Source organism: Paroedura picta, chromosome 2 (assembly GCF_049243985.1).
Source record: "Paroedura picta isolate Pp20150507F chromosome 2, Ppicta_v3.0, whole genome shotgun sequence".
In the NCBI taxonomy this organism is placed as follows: domain Eukaryota; kingdom Metazoa; phylum Chordata; class Lepidosauria; order Squamata; family Gekkonidae; genus Paroedura; species Paroedura picta.
Genome location: NC_135370.1, coordinates 73,835,979 through 73,861,802, shown reverse-complemented (window position 1 = coordinate 73,861,802; position 25,824 = coordinate 73,835,979). Strand labels below are relative to the sequence as shown.

At 47.4% G+C, this 25,824-nt stretch overlaps 1 protein-coding gene across 6 annotated transcripts; it reads right to left on the bottom strand.

The window, feature by feature from the left end:
* Positions 1–286: 286 nt before the first annotated feature.
* Positions 287–24,313, bottom strand: LOC143829609 (dnaJ homolog subfamily B member 2-like). Of its 6 annotated transcripts, XM_077320793.1 has the most exons (12): positions 24,119–24,313; positions 22,431–22,504; positions 18,195–18,286; positions 11,646–11,755; positions 10,540–10,593; positions 9,812–9,934; positions 8,646–8,735; positions 7,866–7,971; positions 5,742–5,812; positions 4,114–4,359; positions 2,447–2,501; positions 287–1,189 (listed from the first exon to the last, which is right to left on the bottom strand). In XM_077320793.1, the coding sequence occupies exons 3-11, from the start codon at positions 18,257–18,259 to the stop codon at positions 2,473–2,475; spliced, it is 894 nt and encodes a 297-aa protein (XP_077176908.1). In that variant the 5' UTR covers positions 18,260–18,286; positions 22,431–22,504; positions 24,119–24,313; the 3' UTR covers positions 287–1,189; positions 2,447–2,472. The 6 variants fall into 6 exon arrangements, with proteins under 6 accessions (XP_077176908.1, XP_077176909.1, XP_077176903.1 ...); XM_077320794.1 differs by lacking the exon at positions 2,447–2,501; XM_077320788.1 differs by lacking the exons at positions 287–1,189; positions 2,447–2,501 and having other exon boundaries at positions 3,760–4,359.
* Positions 24,314–25,824: the final 1,511 nt, after the last annotated feature.

Genomic DNA, 25,824 nt, shown 5'->3' with positions numbered 1-25,824 from the left:
ACACAGAGCAAAACAAATGAAATCTTTTGGTTTCTTTGTGGGTGGAGCTATATTTTTAACTAGCTATATGTAAGCACTATGAAGGAAAATAACCTCTGGAAATGCCCACCTCCAAGAATGTGCATGACTGATTCAGAAGTGATTTCTCCAACTGAGATACTTGTCAGGATGCACATGGGAAAGGGAAACATGAGACATTAGTTTCCTTAAGCAGTTTGCTACAGCAATGGTGTGTGTGCTTTTTAACAGAAACTCTTCCCTCCTACTCAGAAACCAAAAACCAGCATTAATTGTGAAGAAGTTTATTGACAACATCTTCCATCCTACACTGGGCAAGCACTCCAGTTACAAAAGAGATCAGTCCCCCTCCCTTTTCTACCCACCCCAGAATTATAAACTTGTAGAGCAGGCTTGTATATTAACTGAAACCTGTTACTTTCAGGTAAGGGTTCTCCTCCAAAGGGAGAAAGGCTAGGTCTGCAACTACCTTTATTTGGAGAGACTAAGGCCATTCTTTCTCTCATTTTGCATCCCCTACTTAGAAAAATTCCCTGCTGCATGGAGGGAGAAGCCTGATTTATAGCCCTTGGCCTTAGGAGCATAAGGCCTGCATCCAGAAAGGAAGCCTCATGGTGATGGGACAGAAGCCCATCTTTCCTTCATCTGTCTCATAACACCCCAGCCCCACACCTATGGAAGCATGAACAGTCCAGCACTGCACACCCTGAATCCCTCCCAGAGCCAAAGAGGACACTGGAGATTGACAAGCATGCAGACTTGCTTGGCCGGGGCTTCTCTTCCATGCCCACTCCCCCCCATAAATGTTTCATGCTTGTGCAGCCTTCTAGCCAGTCCTTGTTCTTCAATCATGCCCCGGGCTCCTCTGTTGGAGGGGGAAGTGGGCAGTGGAAAAGCTGGCCTAGAGGATGCCCTGAGCAGTGTTAAATCAGGATCTGGAGCAGCAGCACAGACATGAGGCTGTGCTTAGCCTGCCACTCATGAGCTGCTTGGCTGCTAAACGCCACAGCAGGCAGAACTAATGGGGAGGAAGTCACACACTTGGAGCCTGCCAGTCCCCAGGGCAGGGCTCAGGGAGGGAACAGAAAGCGAAGTCCAGGCTTGAGTAGCCTTCTGTGAGCACGAATGCTAGACAGGCAATCCCCACAGCTCTTCCAGTCTCAGAACACACCTGGGGAAACAAGGAAATGGGACAGGAGAAAGGGAGGGGGAGGGGAAGAAAACAACAACACAGATACCATGTGAATCAGACAGCAGTGAAAAGTGAGTGACAGCAAGCAGTGCCTGGGCTGTGGTCCATTCCCCAGCATACTGGGGCCACTAAGCAGGAGTCACCCACCTCCAGTTGCCACTTGCAGTACTGAAAAGGGGAGGGGGGTGTTACCACTAAGGCCCAAGTGCAACAGACCCAGGCTTCAAAATCACCAGGCGTGAAGTAGCCACAGTTTGTAAAGTAGTGCCTGAGAGCATGCAAAGTCAGGGGTAAACACGGGTAGAGCCAGTGCCGGGAAGTCATGCTGGTGGTGGGCAGTCTTTCCTCTCAGGCCACCATAACAGCAGGATTTAAGGCTACACCTCTCCTCTCATGCCAAAACCCTGTCTTGCAAACCACTCCAAAGCTAAACAGGCCCTCCTACACATTGGCTTTTTTACTGAAGGGCACCTTAAAACCAAAGAAGCAGGCATGGGGCACATATATAGGGAAGAGTTGTGCTTGCAGAGAATGAAGGCTCAAGTAAAGCACAGCCATGAGGCACGCTTGCCCTCTCTCCCCAAGTTATGCCTTCCAAGGATCTCACAGGAGCTTCCATTTCTTCGGGGCACTGCTCAAGCTGGCTTTGGTAGCTGAACCACTGATTGGCCTTCAAACAGAACTTGTTATTTATACACATGGGGAGTTAAGCAGTGGATTGCTAAATTAGGGGGTAGAGGCACATTTCTCACAGTGACCCTTTTTCAGCCTGCCCGCTGAGCAATGGAAACTGTTCCTAAGAAATGGTAGTATGAACTGTGACTCTTCCCCCTTCCCCTTCAAAAAAGTATCCTATATAGGCGTTTCTTTGAGCAGAAAGACTGCAGGGCAACACAGGAGCCAAAAGAAGGCTGTGTATATTCTACACCCCCTTGGACCCGGATTCAAATTCTGAAAACACAAACCCTGAGGCTACTAAGTGTATCTACATGTATTCTATGTAGATTTTTCCTAGCACTGCAATGCAATTTCTCCCCCAAATTATCTGCACATTTTGAGAGCAAGGAAGAAGTAGCAGAGGAGAATGCAAGTGAGTTTGCAGCTACCTGGTGGGAGGGGGTTCCCTTAACAGGCAATTGCATCTACAAGGCAGCCCCAGGAATTCACAGAATACACACAGCGCTGAAGAGCATTGCCACTCCAACCAATCAGGGAAAATGAATGATTGAGGGTTACCTGCAGGGAGGCAGCATGGAGGGGCGTCAGACAGAATATGCCTGTCCATCGGGGTCTGTGGCATGGAAAGCACGGAGGGGAGGGATGGGCAGGTGAGCAGACAAGTGGCGGCGGCAGCAGCAGCAGCAGAGAGAGAGAAAGAGAGGGCACCAACAAGTTACATTCCTACATCAAGCATCTACCGAAGCCTTACCCAGGGCCTGCCACCAGGGGGGGACAACAAGGGGAAAGGAAGTGAGGAGAAACACAAAACCCACTAAGCCCTTTGGGGGGGGGGTGCAAGAGGGAGAATAGCAGATGGGAAGCTACAGCATCATGTGGAAATTGCAGCATAAATGAATGAAGAGACACCAACAAGCAGAATTGAGGGCAGGCGGTAACTGACCAATGCCTGCAGAGGAAGATAACATCCATATGGCAAGCCATAGAGAAAAAAGCAGATGAGAAAAGCAACACAGAATCCTAGCTTCCTTTTTTTCATTTGAAACCAACATCTGGGAGATTGGGCCGAAGACACTGAAAGCTCATCTCCCCCTGCCCCTTCATCTGGGAACAGGAAAAGCTTCTCAAGCAACATTGGATTGGGGCACTTTATGGTTAATAATGCCAAATGATGCTGGTTAGGATGAAAAACTCTCTGCTTTGGCACCTCACTTTTTTGCCCAGGATATTCAAATGTTAAGGCTTACTTTGTGAATCTTAATGCCTCAGGAGTCCTTTAAGGAAGAGGCCTGTCTTTGGATTGAGTGTCCTTTGGATTGAGTGTCCATGGTCCAATGGGCTGGATGGGTGGTCTGCGCTACATGCCTGATTGCACCCCCCAACCCCGCCTCAACTGCTCTTGTTGCAATTGCTGAGGCATAAAATCTCTGTACTGAGCCTAAGGGGAAGGGAGGTCAAGTTAACTGGAGAAAAGGCACCCATTTCAGGTCTGCACCAGTATAAAGCAGGAAGGCCTAGCACCCTGGATGGCCACCAACCTCACAAAAGTCATGCAAGCCTTTTTTTGAGGCAGAATCCAAGTAGAGGGCCAACTCTGCCAGCGGGTGCAAAATCCTGGGCAGAAGCAGCACTTCCTCTTCCTATAATGCCCAAGGCTCAGACTGGACAGCAAGCAAACAAGCATTGGCAGCTAATACCAAGCCCTCATGGCAAACAAGCAATACAGAGGAAAGAAAGAGCCATGCAGCCAAGTCGTGTAATAAAACAGCAAGGTAGACCACACAGCAGTCTGAACTTGCACAAGTCTCTGCAGTGCAAGAGCTGCCTGGTCAATGCCTCTCCATGGCAATTACACACACACGCACACACCATTACATTCTCTGCTCCTGCCCTTTACTCAGCAGCACCATCTCCTGGCGGACCTCTGGGAACCCCTGTGATTGGTCGATCACATCAGTCCTCCAAGAACCTGCTCCTCCATTGCCTGGTGCACTCAGGGTCCTGAGTGCAATGAAGGCCCTACCTCCAGCTGGCTCACAGAAGACGACAGCGTGCATTCTTCTTCTTCTTGGGGGAAGAGTCTTTCCCTTTGCCCTTCCCATGACTGCTTCCTCCCACAGCCCCTGAGCTTTTGGATGACCCTCCTCCCACTTGTCTCTCTGTGGCAGGACTCCCTTGGGATAACTGGGCTTTGTTTTGGGACCTTTTCTTGGGGCTGTTCGCACCTGCTCTGTGCTGGCCCTTGGCCTCCATCTCAGACAGGCTGTAGGCCATGGCCAGCTGTAGGTCCTCATCATCCTCCTCACTGTCCGTGTACAAGATCACAGGGGATGAACTGCGAGGCGGGCACTTGGGCGGCGGGGGCGGAACTGGTGTCTGCGGAGGAGGAGATGAAGACTTGCGGTTTTGGAGAGCTTGCTGCTGCTCCCGCCGGCTCAGCTCCAAGCCTAGCGCCAGGTCATCTGGAACCCCTGCAAGACATTTATTATTTATTATTATATTATTTATTTGATTTATTTACCACCACTCCCGGACTAGCTGGCTCGTGGCAATTTATAATGTGTATATAATAAAATCCATTAATTACAGTAGAACCATATAAGTAAACTCAGTAAAGGCAACACCAACCATTTACCCCCCCCCCAATATTATCCCCACCCTAGCAAACCCTACCAACCCCATGCCAAGAATCTATAGATGTCTAAGACATCTCTCTAGGGGACCCCAAGGTCTTCCTTGCTCTGGCCTCACCCAAATGACTGGTGGAAGAGCTCCATCTTGCAGAGAAACAATCAGTCATTTGGGGGGCCCTGACCTTAGCAGCCTCTTACCCGACTGTTTCAACCCCACAAATTGTCCCCTGTGACTCCGACCTCAGTCAGAACTCCCTAGACAATCTCCCTTCTCCAATATGCTCTGTGCTTCACTGGAGTACTGGGTGCCCTGAAATGTAGCCACAGAAAGAATCCCCTCCAAAAAGCTTCCATGCCTACATTCCCCCTCCAAAAATGCCACCATGTCACAGGCTGCTCCTGTAAGTCTCTGCCCTTCCTCAGTCCCCAATAAGGTTGCCAACTTGAGATTAGGAAATTCCTGGGGTGGTACCTAGGGAGCAGTTATGGCAGCAGTAGCAAGGGAGGGCAGAGTTTGGGGAGGAGAGGGAATTCAGCCTTCTGGAGATGTCATTTTCCCCAAAGGACCTGATCTCTGTATTCTGAAGATCAGGAGCCACCCTAGAAGGTGGCAACCTAAGTCCCCAGCTGTGTATACTAAAGACCTATGTTTTACAGACATCATCTACAAGTTTCCTACTGAAAATTCAGGTTTCAAGGGCCCAGGGTCCCACTTCAGGCTGGAGCCATTTTCCCAATTGGAATACTTGAGAATTAAGTTTCCAGGGTATGTTATACATCTGACTCAGTTCTTATGGCAGATATATGTAAAACATAACAGTGTCCTTCTTTTAAATCTAGACCGTTCTGCCAAAAGCCTGAAACTCCCCATCTTCTGCCAGGCCCCATTTTGAAAGAGGCCACGAATCACTGTGCTGATCACTTCAAACCCAAACATTTATCTGCAGACATCTACCAGTTTAAAATTGGGTGGAAAGGTCATATTGGCACACCTTTCTCTCACCCTAAATCTAGATTAAATGACACTCTCAGGACAAATCTTGTATTGACAAGGGCATTTTACCCTCTTTCCTGGGAGACAGGAGACATTATGAAGAAGACATCAGGCACCCAGGAAAACTCAGATTTCAGATATCAGGTTGGAGGAAGCAATGTGTTGATGAATATACAGAATACTCTGCCCATAAAGCTGGGGCACCTCTCCCCATCTAGCAACTCACCATTTATATGAACAGATTTCAGCTCCCCATTTTCTTCCACTTCCACCCTCTCCTGCCCATTTTCAACGATCCTGTTGACAATATAAGGAGCAAGAGAAGTGTTTTGGAAATAATGCAGGAATCATAGAACCTGTCTCCTCAGGAGTAGAATGGAGGAGAGCACTAATTTATCAGCCAGCTGGCCCCAAATCCTCTCCCCCACAGGGTAGCCTTGTCAGCCAGTCTGGAAGATGGGTATTTTTTAAACAGGAGACCACAACAGGATCTATGGTTCAACTAACAAGACAAGCAAGCCTCTAGCTCTGACACACAACAGTGAAATGAGCTCAAATAGCAGCCACCTTGCGGTCAAGTATGGGGCCTGGAAACAAGAAGGTACTAGGAAGAAGAGAATGACCTGGGTAGAAGCTGACAGTTTTGATCCTCCCCTCAGCAATGTAAAGGCTTTGGCTCCTCAATGTCCAAACACACAAGTAACGAAAACCAAAATGGAATAAAGTTAAATTTTCACAGGCAACAAAATAGACAATCAACTGCATAGAAAGGACTAGTATTCCAGTTCCAATGACCAAGGAACGTGATCCTCTTCACCTTTCTAGCAGCAATTCAACATCCAAAGTTTTCAGCTGCCCATGTGGCATAAGGAATTTATTTATCCTACAGCGTGTGTGTAATGTAGCCAGGAGATCTTAAGAATGTCTGCCAGGCAGGCAAGAGATATTTGGAGGTGGTTTGCCACTGCCTGCCCCCATGTCACAGCCCTGGTATTCTTTGGAGGCGGCCCTTCCAAGCTCTAGCCAAGGTTCACCCTGGGCTATCCAGGTCAGGTGGCAAATGATTGTAACAAGAGGTTCCCTTTTTGCTCTTATTTTGCCCCTTTTGATACTATCTTAGTTATGGCCAGTGGCCTGAATAAATAAAGCATATAACTGCTGCTACTACAAGAAGTAGCAGCAAGAGAAGACACAGTTTAGGACAAGGAGGAAACCATGTGTGGAACTTCCTGCCATGTAAACTCCACTCTATTCCTTGCTATTGCTCGTTGCTGTCTTGTGGTTCACAAACTTTCTGCCAGGCCTGACTGGAGGAAAATGGAGGACCTGGGAAGAACTTCCTACCTTGCCAGCCATGACCTGAGTAGACAATGTCCCTGGCAGTAGGACCTCACTGAGCCACACTGCCTTTGTGGGGGGGGGGGGCGCACTCTTGCTGCCTCATCCTTGCTAAAGCGACTTGCAAAGAAGGAAGTTCAGAAAGAGCTGCTCCTTGGCCCTTAGGTTTCCATGTCTGGATGGCTTTAGGAGAGGGTCAGAGAAACCTCCTGTTCTTTCCTCTTCTAATGCCAGTGCTACATCACTATCCCACTCCCTAGATTACCTGCATTAAGAGCAAGCTGTCTATAAAGAACTGCATGCAAGGCTCTCAGCATTCTCCAGTGAAAGAGATCACTGATTCTAAGCTGGGGCAGAAGGCAACAGAGGACATGTTTTCACCCTTAATTAAAAGAGTATGAGAAATACTGCTGTGCTGTCCTAAGCCACACCAAAAAGGGACGGGAAAGCATTCATGGGAACACTGAATCAATGGGGAGCAGCAAGGCAGAAAGAATGCTGTAACTGTGCGGAGGAAACAAGGCCATGGAACCAACAGAGAAGGAACAAATGGACAGGGATAATAATAAGCACCATGAAACCTGGTCCACTACCGCTTCTGAAGACAGACAATAGCTCACTGCCAAAACCAGTCTTGAGAGCATGGAGGCCACCAAGGTCAACCTCTGGTAGCTCCTGCTAAAGGGTCTTTGGTATCATAGCTTGGGAAGATCTCCTTAAGGGACTAGAAAGCCACAGCTAGTTCGAACACTCAGATGTCAGGCTAGAAGATGGACCACTGGTGTGAGTCAGTTTGATTCTGAAGCAGCTTTTAGATCTCTCTTTGCTGTGTACTATGCAGGAAGAGCAGAAATCCACTAGTGGGGGGAAATTAGCTATATATTCCAGTGATGTAGGAGAACAGATGTAAGCAGGAGAAGGAGAGCTTAGTGTTGGAGAAGTAATCCAAAAATCTATACTACAAGACCACATATAGGTAGACAGCAGATAAGAAAGAGTGTATCAAACTTACCTTTTGGTAGTGATGCGCTTGCCATTGATGAACTTTGTGGATGTAGAAATGGAACGGAAGCCCATTCCCATATTGATCCCCGGTCCAAGACCAGAGGGAAAGAATTCTGCAACATACAGCACCAAAATGACTTGTAGGAGAGGACATAGGGGATGTTGGGCCAGTATTTAAAAAAATCTACTGATAAGGATTCTCACCCCTTATGTGGAACACATCCACATAAGGGGTGAGAATCCTTGTCCCCTGCCCTCACCCTCTTACCTATTGCAGGCCCTGTGGAACTGTTTAGGTTCTGTGAAGATACAGTGACTCAAACTGCACATAAATTTCCCAGTGAGGCCACACCATAAATCTATATGGTTAATTATAATGTTGGTTGCTGTATTTTCAGTCCCTTTCCTCATGATCCCCACTTAGAGTTTGACTTTTTCACTCCTACAGGACACTGGATTGACATTTTCATTGAACTATACTATGTCCCCAGGGTCTCATCATGTCCGTGAGTACTTCCGTTTCACTGAGCGCGCCAGAAGATGTGTTCCACATCAACAAGGCCAAAAAGCAACAAAGGAAATGAGATACTTTACAACAATTATTTATTTGAGTCTGTGGGTAGAATTTTGTTAAATCTGTGACTAGGACCTGTTGCTAAGAAAGAATGAAACCTCAGACAAAAAGTATGAGTCACAGCCAATGGAACTCAGAACTAAGTACAGAAGGTGAAGGCCGCCATGAGTGAAGGAAGGGGAGGACATTTTTCCAGCACTCTTCCATTTTTACCTGGTGTTGCTGCAAAGGATGAGAAGAATGATCCAGTTCCAGGATGTCGGGGTCCGCTTCCATGCATGTCTGAGAATGGGGACATTTCATCTGGAAATTCATCAAGAAGTTTTAAATACCTAGGGCTCCAAGGCAGAGGTGCCTCCTATGAGTGTGCATGCTTGCCCTTCCCCACCTTCCCTGTTCCTCATTTATCAATCCAGAGCAATGCTTTATGGATGCTCAGGGCAAAACTGGGCTAGTGGAAAGTGTGTAGGCAGTGAATACCACCAGGGATCCCCAATGATCTGTGCTACATTTCTCAGTCTGTCTACATGACAGAACTGCCTTCCTGAGCCTCCAGTCTCCCCAGTTCAGACCCATTGGCAGCCCTGGAACTCATTTGCCTCATAATGGTTCCAGCTCCATCATACAGAGGTGATGTGGTGGCACGAGACAAGTGGCTTCTGAAGCAATGTCCTTTCCTACAACTAATCTATCTGCTGGAGGAGTTCTGGAGTCCGCATCTGATCCAATAGAAGGGACTTAACACCTGTGGATTTTAGCCTTCACCTCCGTGATTTAGTTCTGTCACCCCATCCTCCCTGAAATGATTGTATATGATTGGCTTCAGCATGCAATAGGATTCAGCAGGCTCAAATAATGACCTGGGGATATAGGATAGGATGCTGTTATATTAATCAAGCCAAACAGGCTCACTTGTGCCTGGATGGAGAACTGCCCAAAACTCCCATGTAAGACCCACTCCAAGCTTCCTAATGATGAGAATACATGGAAAATAAATGAGGAATGCCACCTGATCTAGCAAGCCCAAACTTGGATAGTAGCATGTTGTTCATGGAACTTTCTGTAAGATGTGTGTGCACACGCACATGCGCGCATATACTGGAGATAATAACAAACTCCGGCATTCTACTGCCATTTTCACATATGGCCCTACTCCGGTTACAAGTGGGGGGAAAGTTGTTAGTCTGAACAGCCATTATGTTCTTAGTTCCTGTTAATGCAGTACCTTTTTATTGTGTCTCTCAAATATGCTGCCTTTGGAGGTTTCAACAACTATCTTCAGGGTTATGGGTCAAGAGACAGGAAATATAGCCTTCTCTCCTTTTATGGATTACCTCCTCGCATTACAACCCAGCTTCACATTTAAAGCTCGCACGTACCAGCAAGGAAGTCAGCAAAAGGGTCCTGTCCCCCGAAGAAGTCCCGGAAGACATCACGAGCACTGCGGAAAGTGAAGGTGTATTCAGGCATCCCTGGGCTAGCCCTGGACCCACTGGGTCCACCTGGAGAAGAGGCAGAGACCAGATGTTCACACAGGGCATTTTTAATAGAATAAGATGCAGCCTGTTTACCAAAGCTGAGTCTGTGAGCTTTCAGGTAACAAAATATTTTACCTCAGAACCTGCCAGCTGTGCTGGCAGGTTCTGCTGTTTTGGCAGGCCTTAGCAGATAGTTTATCAAACACTTGGCAGGCTATGATTAATTATTAGTAGGCCAGAAACTGCACAAATGAGCCTGTCAAACCCATTTTATACTAACAATACCAGTGAGACCTGTAGCAAAACCCCATTCTCTTGGCTGTGATAGGGTTCCAGTTATTCTAATAGAGACTTCTTGGTTTGTGTCACCATTCCTCTGCCTTGGCTTTGTGCTGGGAACTGGCTGAGGGTTCAGCTGTGTTCTACCTCCTCAGCAGCTCCCCAACCCTGGCAAGTTTCTTCTGAGAATGGCTCTGTGAATCATCTGGGGATGCTAATGCAAAAGCAGCTGATCATGAAGCCTGTACAATTCACGGTCGCACAAAACCTGCACAAGACTGCTGCTTCTGTTGATCCCGACAGCATTTGCCTTACCACACTGTAGTTCAAATCATGGCCAAGCAACTTACCAGCACCCATGAGTCCTTCTTTGCCATAACGGTCATAGACTTCACGCTTGTTCTCTGAAATCAGAAAGCCCACGGTTAGGCAGCTGCCCAGGCAATAAATATATGAGGCTTTAGACTCAGCATTGCCATGAAGCAACATTCATGTGGTGCACAGGGATTAGAGAATGCTACTGAAATTAACTAGTTTCATGTGTGTCTTACCTGCCACCATTCCCAGTTACTAATGGATATGACTTGTGTTAATCTTAAATAGTATTGACAGAACATGCTCAAAAAATTCACTTTCACTTCCAAATCAATACATCAACCCAAAAATGGAGGCAAGTATTATTATCCCCATCTGTACTATAAACTGAAAGAATATAGTTTCCCACCAAGGAAGCCTAGCTTTACTTAGGCAGCCTGTTCCAGTACTCAGTCACCCTCGGAAGTTTAAGGGAATATTTTAAACTTCATCTCCAACTTCAGGTTGTTATAATAATTTTAAAAAAGAGATCCTTCCTTCAACATCAGCAGCTCCTAAACCACCCCAGTAAACCAGTCCACCAAGAAACAAGTCCTGGGCTACTTCCACACAAAGCTTTTGCTCCAGGGTGGCATCCAAACAGTAGCAGGGGTTTTGGAGCCTCCACAGAACACTATACCCTAATAGTCCACTTGCCAGGTTGTCCCTTGATTTGATTCAGCCTTTCCCAAACCCGGTGGGAAGGTGGGCATTTTTGTGGGTCACACATCCACAGGCACCGTTGCTTCTTGCCTCAGTCCCATGCTAACCCACAGCCACCATTTCATTTCGCCTGCACTATCAGAGGGCTTTTCTCTAGAGCACCCTAGCAATTGTGATTTTGTAAAGGTAGCAGGGAAGAGGGAATGGCAGCCCTGGGAGAAGGAGGCACAGAAAGTGAGGGAATCATTGCCACATGGATGTTCCATTGGCAACCAGAGCTATGTGAGGAATCATCGTATGGAAGCAGCACAAGGTCTGTTTGGCAGATTCAGATATCTCTTTAATCTGCAGAAATGGCTTCACATCCAGGGCCAAGACCCAAAGGAATCAAAATAATCACAAAAGACAGGTAGGTGGAATAAAACAGCCAAGCACTTACTGTCTGACAGCACTTCATAGGCCTCAGCAATCTCCTTGAACTTCTGCTCGGCAAATTCTTTGTTATCTGGATTTTTATCCGGGTGCCACTTCAGAGCTTTTTTCCTGTACCTGTTGTCAAAGCCCCCAAAGACAACCACCATTAGAGTGCAGTGTTGCCTTGCCCAGATCCAGAGCCATAGGGAATGTTGCCACCTCTGCACCCACTCCCTTCCTCCACCTCACTGCATCTAGGTGCATTTCTGAAGAGATGACGTGCTTCCCTGCTCTTCAGCACTTTGCCTCCACAGTGCCAGTGGGCCGAGCATATCTTTGGCAGTAGGGCTTAACACACATAGAAAACAGAGTAAATCCCGTCCCTTAGTAAATCCCGTCCCTTCCTTGCTGAAGATGCAGAATTATTGCAGGTCAGGGCCACCCACAGCAAATACTTGTCATTTCTCTTGCATGCATTTTCCTTTGGACTCCCTCTAGTAGCCACAGGACAATCTGCTTTTGTGAGAAGAGAAAGTTGAGCTTTACTTGGGCCTGAGTAATGGAGATACTCCTTCCCTTTCTTAGGACCTTGGACTCTCTATTCCCACTGGGTCATTAGACAAAGCCCCTACTTCTGTTGACAGCCCTGCACTACTTTCTGCCCTCCACTAGGGAGCACTTTACTCCCATAGTAGCACAATTTAACCAATCCACAGCTGTTTAAATACACAGTTGAATAAATTTCTAAACACAGGATCTATACAAGACTTGGCCCTCAGGCTCTAACATGACAAATACAGTCTGGACATTTACTTTAATACTTGCCTTAGAAGAAGCTGAATAATGAAATTTCATCAACAGCTCAATCTTGAGATGGATAGGCACACATGAAGCTGCCTTATATTGCATCAGATCCTTGGACCATTAAGAGCAGAATTGTTTACTTAGGCTGGCAGCAACTCTCCAGGTCTCAGCCAAAGGTCTTCCACATCACCTCCTGATCCTTTTAACCTATTAGGGAGGCTCCCGTGCTACTATTGTTTCACAAAATATACAGAATTGCTCAGGAGAGTGTTTTCATACAGGCAACATTATTGTGGTTCAGCTCAGGAGATAAATTTTGTTAAGAGTCAAAGTCCTCCCCACGCTGACTGTCCTGCTGCCTTTAACTGATGTCTTTGCATATATAGTTCTGTTTCCCCCCCCCCCATTCTACAATCCCAATCCAACTGAATTATTATTTTATTATTTACCTTTGCTGTTAGATCAAATGTTATCATATTTAGCGGTCTGTTTACTGACTGATTGAAACGTTTTTTATTACAGTTGTAACCCATGAGAGCCTCTTGTGGCGCAGAGTGGTAAGGCAGCCGTCTGAAAGCTTTGCCCATGAGGCTGGGAGTTCAATCCCAGCAGCCGGCTCAAGGTTGACTCAGCCTTCCATCCTTCCGAGGTCGGTAAAATGAGTACCAAGCTTGCTGGGGGGTAAACGGTCATGACTGGGGAAGGCACTGGCAAACCACCCCGTATTGAGTCTGCCATGAAAACGCTAGAGGGCGTCACCCCAAGGGTCAGACATGACTTGGTGCTTGCACAGGGGATACCTTTACCTTTAACCCATGTTAGGTCCCAGTGACAAAGTATGACTATAAATGGCAATATATTATAGTTATTGTTATGAATATGGCACAATCTATGCTCACTAGAGCACTTATGCTGCAGAACAGGATGGAACAACTCTCACAGGCCATGTAAGCTCCCCCGCTCATATCTCCTCCAAAGTTAAGAGGCCCTTGAGAAAAAAGCTACTCTTCAGAGCATACACTGGGGGAAATCAGAATTTTCCTAAAAATCAGACGGTTTTACTTTTTAGAAGTCTTGCCAAATAATAATTTTCTCTTTTAAAATATTTTAAAAATCCTGAAATTTCAACATTGACACTAGCCATATATAAACTGATTTGCACTCAACAGCATCTCCCTCAGTGGGAAAATTCTGGGAGGGGCTGAAAGAGACAGTGGTACATCCACTATTGAAGAAACCACCTGCAGGAATCTACCAATACCACCTCATCTCGCATCTAGTGTTTAAAGGGAAAGTGAAGACTAAATATCAGCATTCCTGGACAACACTTCAGTCCTAGATCTGTCACCAGCTGGACCAGGGTGGGTGAGCTCTGCTCATACTATTCAACCTCCAGCAGCATTTGACGTAATCGACCTTGCCTCGCCAACGCCACGATATGGGTGACAGCCCTCCAGTGGGTGATCTCCTTTCTCCAGGGTCACAGACAGAGGGTAGTGATTGGAGAGAGGCAATCTGCAGAGAGTTGTCCTCTTTCCAATCTTATTCAACATCTTCAAGCACCCTCTAGCCCAGCTGGTGCAGAGGTTCAGACTTGGGTGCCATCAATATGCAGATGACACCCAGCTCTATCTCCTGATGGATGGCTGCCCGGATTCACCCTGGAAGCAGTGATGGGATGGCTCAAGCAGAGTCCTCTGAAGCTGAACCGTTCAATGGTGGAGGTCCAATGGCTGGGAAGGAAGGGTCCAAGTGAGGAAGTGTGATTACCCGATCTGGTTGGGGTGCAACTGTCAGTGGCTCGTGTCACAGGAACCTGTGGATGATCCTGGACACCTCCCCCTCTATAGAAGTGTGGGCCAAAAGAGTAGAACATCTGGCATTTTCCCACCAGTGCCAAGTCGAACTACTAGCACCCTACTTGGCCCCAGATAACCTAGCCACAGTGATCCATGTGACAGTCACCTCTACACTGGATTTCTGCAACTTGCTCTACACAGGCCTACCTTTATCCCTGATCCAGAAGCTAAAACTGGTTCAGAATACAGCACTCTGGAAGGCCCGCATCCAGCCAGTGCTCTCACAGCTGCACTGGTTACCAGTTGAATGCCAGATCAAGCTTAAAGTCTCGGTTATCATCTTTAAGGCCAAACATGGTCTGGGCTCAGTGTACCTGAAGGACTACCTGTCTGTCTATGCCCCTCAAAGAGCTCTACGCTCAGCCAACTCCAACTGGCTAATGATCCTGGTCCCAAGGAAGCATGTTTGGCCTCAACCAGGGCCAGATCATTCTCTGTCCTGGCCCCCACCTGGTAGAATGCGCTCCCAGAGAAGATCCGGGCCCTGTCTGAGCTAGCACAGTTCTGCAGGGCCTGCAAATAGAGCTCTTCCACCAAGCCTTCAGTTGAGGTCAATGAATTGACAACATCTACTGGTTCCTCACGGCAGACTCAATACGGGGTGGTTTGCCAGTGCCTTCCCCAGTCATTACCGTTTACCCCCCCAGCAGCAAGCTGGGTACTCATTTTACCAACCTCGGAAGGATGGAAGGCTGAGTCAACCTTGAGCCGGCTGCTGGGATTGAACTCCCAGCCTCATGGGCAGAGCTTTCAGACAACATTTCTGCTGCCTTACCACTTTGCGCCGCAAGAGGCTCCTCAAATGAGATCTTTGTCCTGACATATGTCCAAAAGAATCAATTTCAGTTTTTAACTATTAATTCTTTTTAAGAATTTGATACAGATCCTTTAGAGTAAATGTTTTAAATAGATAAAATTGGACAGTTCTTCATACCATAAAGCAGGGGTAGTCAACCTGTGGTTCTCCAGATCAGTGGTCCCCAACCTTTTTCCGGCTGGGGATTGGCGGGGCAACTGCCCCGCCCGCGCAGCGCGCATGCGCAGCCAAGCCACGCATGCGCGATGTGGCCCTGATTCCCTCTCCCCCCCCCTCCAGCAGTAAGAAGCTTTCCGGGCCGCAAGCTTGCGGCCCGGGGAAGTTTTTTACTATGGGGGGGCAGGGAGAGGGAACCGCGGCCCGGCACCCTGGCCTTCGCGGCTCGGCATCGGGCCGCGGACCGCAGGTTGGGGACCACTGCTCCAGATGTTCATGGACTACAATTCCCATGAGCCCCTGCCAGCAAACGCTGGCAGGGGCTCATGGAAATTGTAGTTCATGGACATCTGGAAGACCACAGGTTGACTACCCCTGCCATAAAGAAAGCACAGTATTCTTAAAGGTTTAGAGGAGTTCCCACAAGTATCTGAACCATATAAGTTGTGATATTTGGCATTACACTGCAGAGAACCACACCGTTGTAATCCAGGGGTTGTATAGGTAGGAAATGAAGATGTGTGATTTTTATTAGTACAATAAATATTAACGGACTTAGCTTACGTGTTAAATGAAGGATAGTTAAACATTTGATTGAGAAGTAGAAAATGGATGTATTTTTCCTTCAAGAAACTCCTATTTAAAAAGGCAATCAGAAATATTTTTCCTACGAATATTGGTAAAACATTGGTGGCATGTAATAATTTTATGGCAGGGATGGCAATTACTCTGAGAAACCCTAATATTGTGGTTAAGGAGAGGGAAAGAACCCAAATGATAGATATTAAAGTTAAAATGCCAGATGGCAGGTAACTTCTATACTTTTATGAATGTGACTGTACCTCATCAAAAGACTAAATTTTTAGATGAGTGCTGGAAAAACTAAGTAACTTTTCAGAATGGGAGACTGTATTAGGAGGAGACTTCAATGGTGTTCCAGGTGCAAAACTCAATGGGTCATCTAATAACCAAACTATAGGATCTTTGCCTAAAACCTTTCCATGTACAATAGGGGTATGCACATTTTCCCTCATTCTCCTCTGCCATTTTAGGTGTATTAAACATTCCCCCCCCCTACCACCACCACATTTCCCTGTAAAATCCAGGATTCCAACTCTAGTGCAGGATTTGGATCCAGGGTTTTTCAGAAATCCCAATTTTTTCCAGGTCCAATAGATCCAATGAAAAAAAAATGGGAGGGGAGAATTTCATACCAGAATCCATGCTTGCAGGGAACAGTCTGCTCCCCTTGGGCACAGCTAGTCCTGAGCTGACTTCACTTGCAGCTCAAGTTTAAACTGGACTACAAGAGGAGTGAGCCCCAGCTGAGGCAGCACAGAGTTCTAAGCTCCCACCACCGCAGGCAATCTTGGGCTGCCCTCTCTACCAGCTTGGCTTAAACCAAATTGCAAGAAGGGCCAGCACCAGCCAAGGCTTATCCTGAGCTGACTTCTCTTGCAGTCCGGTTTAAGAAAAGCTGGTAGGAGATGTCTTCTGCCAATACTTCAAAGTTCAGTGACTGCAGAAGCATAACAAACAGCTGATTTCAGATTTACTGGTAATTCACAAATATATTTGGGATTTTCTCAGGATTTCCCCCCAGCTTTCCCAAGAACACTAGATACATTTGGGATGCTAAAATATACTTTAAAAATACCAGTAGGGTATTTTCAAACATATTTTCAGCTCAGGTAGATCTGAATGCACACCATTAATATGCAATTGTGACAGACAGGCAGCACTTTAAAAGTAAGGTTCCCTGAAGTGACAGAGAATCAGTAAGTGAAGAGTTAAATTCTTCACTGAAGCAGAGAGCTTGAGTGACAAGCTGTTCCAAGGGCTCTGATTGGCCAGGAACAGCTGTGAGAGAAAAACGATATTGGAGCTGTGTTGCTGAGGGAAGAGTGTAGTTGAGACGGAAACCTACATGGAGAGAAGATCTATTTGCCTTAGCTGAGAAACAATTATTCTAGGCAGAATTTAGTCAGAGAAAACAAACGACTAAAAAACTGAAAGCAGATCTACACAGTCGGAGAACTGGGATTGATACCTGAGAGAAAGATTTGGGTAGTAGTTGTGAGACTCCAGAATAAGCCAAAGGAAAAAGGAGAAATCATCTAGAGCAGCGGTCCCCAACTCCCGGTTCAGAGACTGGTACTGGTTCATCGATCAGTCGGTACCGGGCCGCGGCTCCTCCTCGTTCTCCTTCCCGGCTGCTGCCTGGGGGATCCTCTGCCACTCTGCCGCTGGCTCACCCTTGGTGCTCTCCAGCAGCCGCCATGGCTGGGGGTCCCCCTCGGCGTGGCATTGCGCAGCTGCTGCTGGCAGCACCCCCCCCCAGCAGGTGGTGGGAAGTCAGGGGCACTGGTGGGAAAGCAAGTGGGGCAGGGGTTCAGGCAGCGGCGACATCCCTCGACAAAAGACTACCCCCCCCCCGGGTCTCAGTAAAATTGTCAAACGTTGATCGGTCCTCAGTGATAAAAAGGTTGGGGACCACTGATCTAGAGAGAGAAGAAGGCTCCCTGTCCAGTTAAAAAGGGGGAATTAGTTGAGGATTTCCTTGGACTGGTGTGAAAAGAAATTTGCTTCAGACACCTCAATAGTTAGTGGGAAACGGATGTTTCTAAGGAAAGAAGTTTGGGATAACAGGAGAAGGTACCAAATTTCAATGAATCTTGCCAGTCTATATGGCTGTTATTGGTCACAACATGGAAAATGCTCTGTGGTTTTGTGGTTTTATGGAATGTTGGACAAAAAAGCAATTGTTGAATATGATTTATATTCTTAGTATAATTTTTACTACTGCTTTACTGTTTTTGCTTTCATGAAAATGATCATATGTATTAGTTTGTATGAAAATAATGGTAAATTGAAAAATAATAAGAAAAGTATAGGTAATAGTGGAACCTTAGACACAAATTGCAAGAATGCAACTTACGCTTTTTTGATGTCATCCGGAGACGAATTGCGGGGTACCCCCAGTGCTTCATAGTAATCCACCATGGTGTCAACCTATGTTGTGTTAGGAAGCTGGAGAAAAGATAAAGGCACCTCTGACTGTACTTTGGTAGTATTCATGTGAGCAGCATCCTAATGACAGCCTTTCCATCCATCCCACAAAATGCATCAAAATCCAAGCAGTGTGGCTTATCACACCACCAAAGGGTGGCCAGCTCTGGGTTGGGAAATACCTGAAGACTTTGGGGGAATGGCGGGATTTGGGGCAGGGAGGGACCTCAGTAGAGCATAATGCTATGGAATTTACCCTCCAAATCAACCATTTTCTCTAGAGGAACTGATCTCTGTCACCTGGAGATAAACTATAATTCCAGGAAATACACCAGTACAAAGAAAGGTTCCCTGTTAAACAATCTTCTCTTTGTAACCCACATCCCTTTGTAACCCACATGCTCCCTCTTTACTCCCCCCTCTACTACTCTAGTTCCTATGAATTTTTTTAATCCAGAATATTTGTTTAAAAAGAAGCTGCAGTCCAAAATATGTTAATAAACTCATCAAGCTCCTTATTTGCATGTTAATATGCTCACTACATTTGGATTTTCTGGATTTTACAACTGACAGTTTGGCACTGCCTATTCTGTGCCTTAAGCAAGATCCATTCTTCTTAAAAGAAGTTCTCCCTTATGGTCAGGATCATCCCTAGGGATCTGAATGTACTTCCACACTTAGGCCTGATTCTGGCATGTAATTATTCACGATGGGAAGGAGGAGGCAACTTCTGAGGCACTTCCACAGGAGGCTCTTCTGTCTATTGCTTTGTCATGGGAAAAGAGACCTTATTTTGGCCAGAAGGCTTGAGTTGCCACAGAAGGGCCCCAAAGTAATGAGTAAGGAATACATTGTGAGAATGCATGTAACACTCATGCCAGAATACCACCAGGATTTTATCAGCATACACCAACGTTTGCAATGTTTTAAACTGAAGCTGCTTTTTTTGCAGTTCTAGTGTTTTGCCATGAGAAGAAATGGTTCCTTTAAGGAACAGGATGATGTATATTAGCTTTCACTTTTTGATTTCTCTTCCATGTTAACAAAGGTGCTTCACGTCTTCTAATAGGAATGCTATTTGTTTTGTTGCTGTTGTTTGATTTATTTCCCGCCACTCCCTGACAGGCTCGTGGCGGGTAACAACAGTCTTAAAACCCCATTAAAAGACTCAAAACTCCCAATATGGCAGAAAAGAAATTTCTCACTCTCACTCCTACTACCGAGGCGATGGAAAATGGAGGAGGAGTGATATACACTTTAAACCCCAGGGGGGCAGTAGGTCTACCTCACCAACCCCATCCTCAACCATTGACCTGGTGGAAGAGCTCCGTTTTGTAGTACCGTGTTCCAAACCACCTTGTTTTAATTGTATTTTTACCACTCAGCCTCTGGACATCTTTAATTTTACATCATCAATTTAAATAAAGAAACACGCATGAAGAAGTGCAGCTCCCCCCCCCCCCGATCTCTCAAGAAGCATCTACAACTGGGTCTCAAATCAGGGTTGTACTTGCTGTTGTCATTACCCCACTTCACACAATACCCCACCTTTGGCCTCACCATGACCAAGAGTGATACATTAGAGGTTAAAAGAATTTCTTAACATACCCTCCAAAAATCAACATGATTAGAAAGTCTGGGAGACCAAGGTTCAAATCCCCACACTCTGCCTTGAATGCTCACTGAGTGGCCTTAAGCCAGTCTCACACTCTCAGGTACATTCCGCACGACTTCAATGTTGCAAAAGGCTTCCAAATTGTAAACGCTACTAATTTGCAGTTATGCACGACGTCGCACACAATCTGCCACACTCCTGAAACCGATCTGCAAAAAGTGATTCGTTGTAATGCTTAAAGGGGAATCCAGAGGCCCATTCCGCACCAGGACCAATGTTGCCAATTGGTTCCTGCAAGCGGAAACACTATTTTTAAAAGTGCTATTCGGCGTTATGCATACCTGCCTTCAATCTTACCCATCTCATAGAGCTGTTGTGGAGATAAAATGGAAGAGGGGAGAATGATAATATAAGATGCTCTGAGTATTCTTTGTGGGTAAAGAGTGAGCTATAAACATAAATAGCCCCCAAATGGGACTGAGCTATTGCCAGAGTAAATGAGGCAGATCCCAGTCTCATGTTTCTTCCCAGGTGTCAATAATATGATTGTATAACCATAACGCAGTAACAGCTGTCCAGAAGATGGAGGAGATAGATGGCTTTATGAAGGTCTGAAAAACTATATGAAGTCACAGCTCTGTTCTATCACCACAGAAGAAGCTTGACTTCACCCATCACAGCTGACAGATTAATCCAGCTTTGATGTACAATTGCAGTGGTGCAATCATGTGGTTATACTAAGGGAAGGGAAGTGGCACTAGATTACACAGTGGATAAGCATTTCTACCCAGATTATGGGTGGGAAGACATCTAGCTTTATAAGAGGGTAAGAGAAGGGTTATTGCCAAACATCTCTATGTATAACACGGGGAAAGAGTAACATACAACTCAGGGCTTTTGAATTGCCCCTTCTCTGGTGTTCAGAACTACAAGCAACTGACCCAAGTGTACAGTAAGGGGGCTCGTTCCATCTTGCACATGTTATTAATTGGGCCTCTCTGCCTATTTAGAATGTTCCAGCAAGAACATCCTGATTGGATTGTTATCACTCCTGAGGCTGGCGGGCCAAAAAAAGATATAATTGAGCTAAGAATCTGGAATAAAACTAGTTTGGATTCTGATAGACTAAAGACATAGACTACAATATGCTGAAACTGCAAAGGGAGAGAACATTTGTACTATTGCCTTTGACTCTGGGACTGTAAAACTGTGTCAACCAGTTAGATAGTTAACCTAGATTTTCTTGTTTTCCTTGCTGTATGATTTTAGAACAGTATGTTGCCTAAAGATAAACTATTATTATATATTAAAGGAATTCTATATGAATATTACAAGGTTTTTTTTGGGGGGGGGGGGAGGATGCACACTAGCTCTTGAAACTCCTTGACATACAGGCCTGCTAAACCTGAAAAAGGGTTCTGGTCTGAGCTGCCACAGCAACTGTTATTTGGACACTGAGGGTCAACTCACAAGTGCAATCAGAGTGAACTGTGTGGATACAGTTTACGAGAGCAAATTATTTACCTTGATTACTCCATAGCCACATGATGCTTTCTGTGGCTGAAATAATACCCAACAATGAGGGATGCGGCTTCCCAACAAATAGCTTATCACATGACATGCATCTGCATAGTACTATTTCAAAGCAGTTAGCTGCTGATCTTATGATGGGTTTGGCTCGAGAGCCTCAAAATCAGCAGTCCACTGGGAACCTATCCTAAAAAGCACCTGAGCTGGCTGTGCTCCATTTTACCACAAGGATGCTGGCCCAGGCCTTCCTTTTAAGTATTTTTATGCATTAAGCAGCTTAGCAGCCATTAAGTTTTTAAGTGATTAGAAGCTTCCAAGAACAAGAATAGCTGTGGTAACAACACTAGGCAGGAAACCACGGACAAAGGTTATCGATCCCCAGCTAGGCTTGCAATCCCTTTTGCCACTTTCAGTTTACTTGCTGACTTGCAGTCCCAGTTGAGACACCTCAGCATCAAAAGCTACCTAATTCTACCCTACCATTCAGAGCCCTTTGCCTTTGGATACCTAACAAACCAGACCCCTTACAGCAGGGGTAGTCAACCTGTGGTCCTCCAGATGTTCATGGACTACAATTCCCATGAGCCCCTGCCAGCAAATGCTGGCAGGGGCTCATGGGAATTGTAGTCCATGGATATCTGGAGGACCACAGGTTGACAACCCCAGCCTTACTGGACAAGCAACCAAACTGCTGAGAAGATCTCATTGCCTTTTTTTTTTAATGCACTAACTGTTTTGATATTTTCATATAGCCACCTCAAGTCCCTGGCCTTTGTTTCCAAGAAACTCTGCCCCTCGCCCTGGGTGTCTTCTTATCCTGCTTACTCATTTTTTTGCGTATCTGTCTCCTGCACAACACCAGTTGGCGTTGGGTAGGAACAGGAGGCACAGGGAGATGTCCCACACACTGGGAGTCCCATCCCAAATTGTAGGTTGCTCTAACACTGAATATCCCCCTCTTCTCCACTGCTAGCTGCTAGTCAGATTCTCTCCCACTAGGTTTTGGGTCATTTCCCTTACCTGGTTGTTGTTGCTGCCTTAATGGGAACCTGGAGGTAGAGGTTTCTTCCACAGCAGGGAGAGATTTTCCTCCTCTGGAAACAAAGCAGAAAAATTCCCCATTCATACAACTGTCCCCATTTCCATACCTTCTTGTATAAGGAGGCTGAGAAAGAAAAGTATAACTTTAGCCAGGACTTGATCCCACAGCCTGTTCCCCAAAACCCAAGTTCAACTCCTGCAATGTGACACACAGAGAGCCTCTATGCATGTATACTAGGAGAGCAATCCTAAACAGGTCTCCTCAGTGCCTGCCACAAATCTGTTCACCATGTGTCTTCTCCATTACTAAACAAAAAGCCCAATTGTGTGACACCTTTAAAGGCTAACAAATGCACTGTGACATAAACCTTTGAGAACCAGAATATGGTTCCTTGAAACACTACATTCCCTTCCGGAATGGTTCACCAATCGCTCAGCCGGCTAGGCCAACCAGGTCCGGTGCCAGAGGCCTGGTCTAAGTAGATGGGTGCCATCCAGACACGATCAAGCTCCAGGCCAGCATCAGGACTTTTGCGAACTGTGGCGCGGCTTCCTCCCCTTGCTAAAAGGCACGCTCCAAACTCACACCAAGTCAGCCTACTCGCTGCGAGTAGTCTAAAATAAAGGAGGGAGAGAGAGAGACTGGCGCGATCCCTTCCTACCCTGCCGGTTATTTTAATGTGCTTTGAAGTTCGCCGAGCGCGCCCTTGTTGGCTCAGCGGGAGCGGGCCTTTCCCACGCTCGCCCGGGGGTTGTGTTGCCTGCCGGAGGAAAAGGCACGTTGGTGGCAAGCGTGCCGGGGCCGCCACCGCCTCCTCCTCCTCCCTCCCTCCCTCCCTTTGTTGTGCCTTGGGTTGCCGGGCCGTCACTCCCCGCCCCCCCCCCTCCCGGGCCTGGGGACTGATCGCGTTTCAGCTTCTCGACTGTTCCAACAGCGCCTTTCCCTGGGCGAGCCAGGCCAGAGGCTTCGCGCCCCGTCCCCTCCCGGCCAAGACAAGCTGCGCCCGCCTAGTCCCAGTTTCGGGTTGCAAACGCCCCTCGCCGGCTGCACTTGGCTCAAGCCCCTGGATCCCTCCCCGGGGAAGCAGTCCCCGCTCGGCTGCCGCCCCTGCCTCCGCGCCCGCCGAGCGGCTCCCGAGCTGGAACTCGCTACGGCCACACGAGCACGTCTTGTCCTCCGCCCCCCTCAGTCCGGACTGCTGAGCACCCGCGGGCCCGAGCCGCTCGCAAACGCCCAGCGAAATTCTCACGACAAAGGCGCTCTGCGCTGGGAGAGACGGAACCGAGCGGGTTTCGGCGGCGCGCTTTGGAGGCACGGTAGGCCGGTGGCCACGGGGCGGCCGCAAGCGCAACTTGGGCCGGCTTCTAGCGGCTTCTCCGATGCGCCGGAGAATCTCGGCGGGAATCCCCTTTGCTTTCTCCCGCTGGGGGAGGGAGCGGCGGCAGGGAGCAGCGCTGCATTTCAGGAGCGCTTCGCATTGCCAGCGGGGGAGCGACTCTCTCCTCTCTCCTTCCCTCCCTCCCTCCCGTTAACTACTGAAAGGCCAAACTCCTGGCTTTGGTGTGCCGCAGCGAAGGACCCCAGGAGATGCTCTGGAGAAGGCAGCAAGCAGGGGTCCGCCCCACCCATCCCGCAAGCCGCAGGGCCCGCCGCGGCGACGCCCTACCTCACCACCGGAGGAGGCTCCGTCCGGACTGCGCCGTAGCCATCGGGGACAGCCCGCTCGCCCCGGCCACAACCCGCTGTCAAAGGAAACGGAGGCAGGCTCCCGCGAGCCAGCCCAGCCCGGAGGATCGGCAGGGGCGGCGGCCAATGGAACACCGCAGCTTCATTGTGACGTCAAAAATCGGCGTTTTGAACGGATGAGGTAAGACCGGACAACCCCAGACAGCTGCTGGGAGGGCCTCGGTGGAATTCGCGGGGCTGGGCCGCCCGGCCTGTGCTGAGGCACGCAGAGGCCCCTCCCTGCTGCACGCGCGGCCCTTGCGGAGATCCTCCGGCACCCAGATGTCAACACACAGACACAAAGCATTCCCTCGGAAGTGCTCGCACGCGCGGCAGTGTCTAGACAGGGCCCTGCGAAAAGTGGCTGCGGCAGTTGTCGTAATCGGTGCAGTGTGCCCTGTCGCGAAGGAGATCCCCGAACTGCCGTGTGGCCTTTCTTGATCCTGCTCGTGGGGAATGCTCCAGCAGCCTTTTAGTCTGAGGAAGAGTGAAAGCTCACTCCTTGAATAAATCTTTGTTGGTCTTAAAGGTGCCACTGGACTCTGATTTTATTGGACTACCCATTTGAATCTAGCCTTTTAGAAAGATAGACTCCAAGCAGTGAATTACAATAATGGCCATTTTAATGTGTGTAAGTTGGGCAAAAAAATCTAAAATGTATATTCTGATTTGCAACTGAAGGTAGAAGAAGAAGAGTTGGTTCTTATACCTGAAGGTTCAAAGAGGCTTACAGTCATCTTCCCTTTCCCCTCCCCATAACAGACGCCCTGTGAAGTGGGTGAGGGTGAGAGAGCCCTGATATCACTGCTCGGTCAGAACAGCTTTATCAGGGGTGTGGTGAGCCCAAGGTCACTCAGCTGGCTGCATGTGGGGGAGTGCAGAATCGAACCCAGCATGCTAGATTAGAAGTCCGTGCTCCTAACCACTGCACCAAACTGGCTCTCCAGGTAGTCAGAATAGCCACTGCACTAGCATGTTCATAATACTCCTAGCATAATACATTTCTGTGAGAGCATTTGCTTCTATGCATTGGGTAGATGAGATTATTGATTTGTAGGGTAACAAGTTATTCTCCAAAACATCAGTCAACCATACTATGAAAGGCATCTCTGCGGAATACCACAGAGATGGCATGACCTAAAAGTAGTGGCCCAGCTGAGAAAACACCAGAAAACTGACTGCTGGTAGTTGGTGAGTAGCAACGAGCTTGAGATGTGAAATAGAAACTTAAGATTTGGAACTGAAATTTGCAACTGAGTCACTTCAAGAAGCTACTTGAAGTGACTCAGCGTCTTCAGGCATCTTTGTTGAGGACCTAGGTAGGTCTGCGAGGTCTTTAGTAACTTGTGTTATTCATCGTTGATGGAAGGGACACTAGAGGCAGCTTTTCAGGTGCTGTTACCTTCATTCCAGCATGTACTGAAGAATAAAACTAAATCAACTTGTCCAACAGGTTGGTTGTTTTGCTATTTGTCAGGTCTTTAGGTCATAATTATATGGGACTAGAGTTGGACATCACATATTTCTCAATATGCAGGCTGATTCTTAAGCTTTGTATATAAGCAAAGCACCTCCGTCTTTCTCTGCATCAGAATCAGAGGGTGTGGCTTTCATCTAGGCCTGATTGGTTCCTTCTTTGAAACAATC